General features: G+C 70.9%; 1 protein-coding gene across 1 annotated transcript in view; it reads left to right on the top strand.

The window, feature by feature from the left end:
• Positions 1-238: 238 nt before the first annotated feature.
• Positions 239-776, top strand: part of FAM160B2 (family with sequence similarity 160 member B2) — a 19,551-nt gene continuing 19,013 nt past the window's right edge. Inside the window, exons 1-2 of the mRNA XM_017732461.1 lie at positions 239-362; positions 501-637. Coding sequence (XP_017587950.1) covers positions 239-362; positions 501-637 — 261 coding nt within the window. The remainder of the gene's footprint in view (positions 363-500; positions 638-776) is intronic.

Raw genomic sequence — 776 nt, 5'->3', positions numbered from 1 at the left:
GGCAGGTGATCGAGGAGGTCAGCAGCGATGCCCCGAGGGGGCTGGCAGCCCTCAGTGTGCCAGCGTCCCCCTCCTCGAGGCTCAGCAGGGTGAGCTTGTCCCCGGGAAACCCAGGAATGGGAACCGGTCAGGAACACAACCCAATCCCAGATCCTGGTGTCCCTGTTGGATGATGCTGGGGAGGGTTTCCTTGCCTTGCGGAGGGCCTCAGGGTGCAGGGGGCTGAAAACCCACCGAGATGGAGCTCTCCTCATCCCCACTCTCTGCCGCACCCCAGCTCGGCAAGGAGGAAGAGGAGGAGGAAGATCGCTCCTGGCAGAGCGCTGCCCGCAGCCCGCGGTCTGGAGAGGATGCCAAAGGAGGTGGGTGGTGCGAGGGGACGGGGCGAGGGGGGTCCCGCCCCCCGTGCCGGGGCTGACTGCGCCTGGCGGGGCGCCTGCGCGGGCGCTGGCAGCGGCTGTGGTGCGCGGTCCGGCACGGAGCCCTGCGCATGTTCCCAGAGCCCGGTGCTGCCCAGCGCCCCGTCTGTGCCCTGCGCCTGGACGGCTGCGAGGTGTCCCCGGGGACGGCCGCCGGGTCCCCCCAAAACCTCCGGATCTGCATCGCCCAGCGCGGCCGGGAGCTCGCCCTGCTGCAGGTGAGTGACTGCTGGGGTACCCCTGTGTCCCTCCCGGGGGCACTCCCTGAGCCCAGACCCTGCCCCGGGGGGCACTCCCTGAGCCCAGACTCTGCCCCACGCCAGGCCCGCTCGGATGAGGAGAGGGAAGCCTGGCTGA

This window comes from Corvus brachyrhynchos, unplaced genomic scaffold (genome assembly GCF_000691975.1).
Source record: "Corvus brachyrhynchos isolate BGI_N302 unplaced genomic scaffold, ASM69197v1 scaffold150, whole genome shotgun sequence".
NCBI lineage: Eukaryota > Metazoa > Chordata > Aves > Passeriformes > Corvidae > Corvus > Corvus brachyrhynchos.
This window is presented reverse-complemented; position numbering and strand designations above follow the sequence as displayed.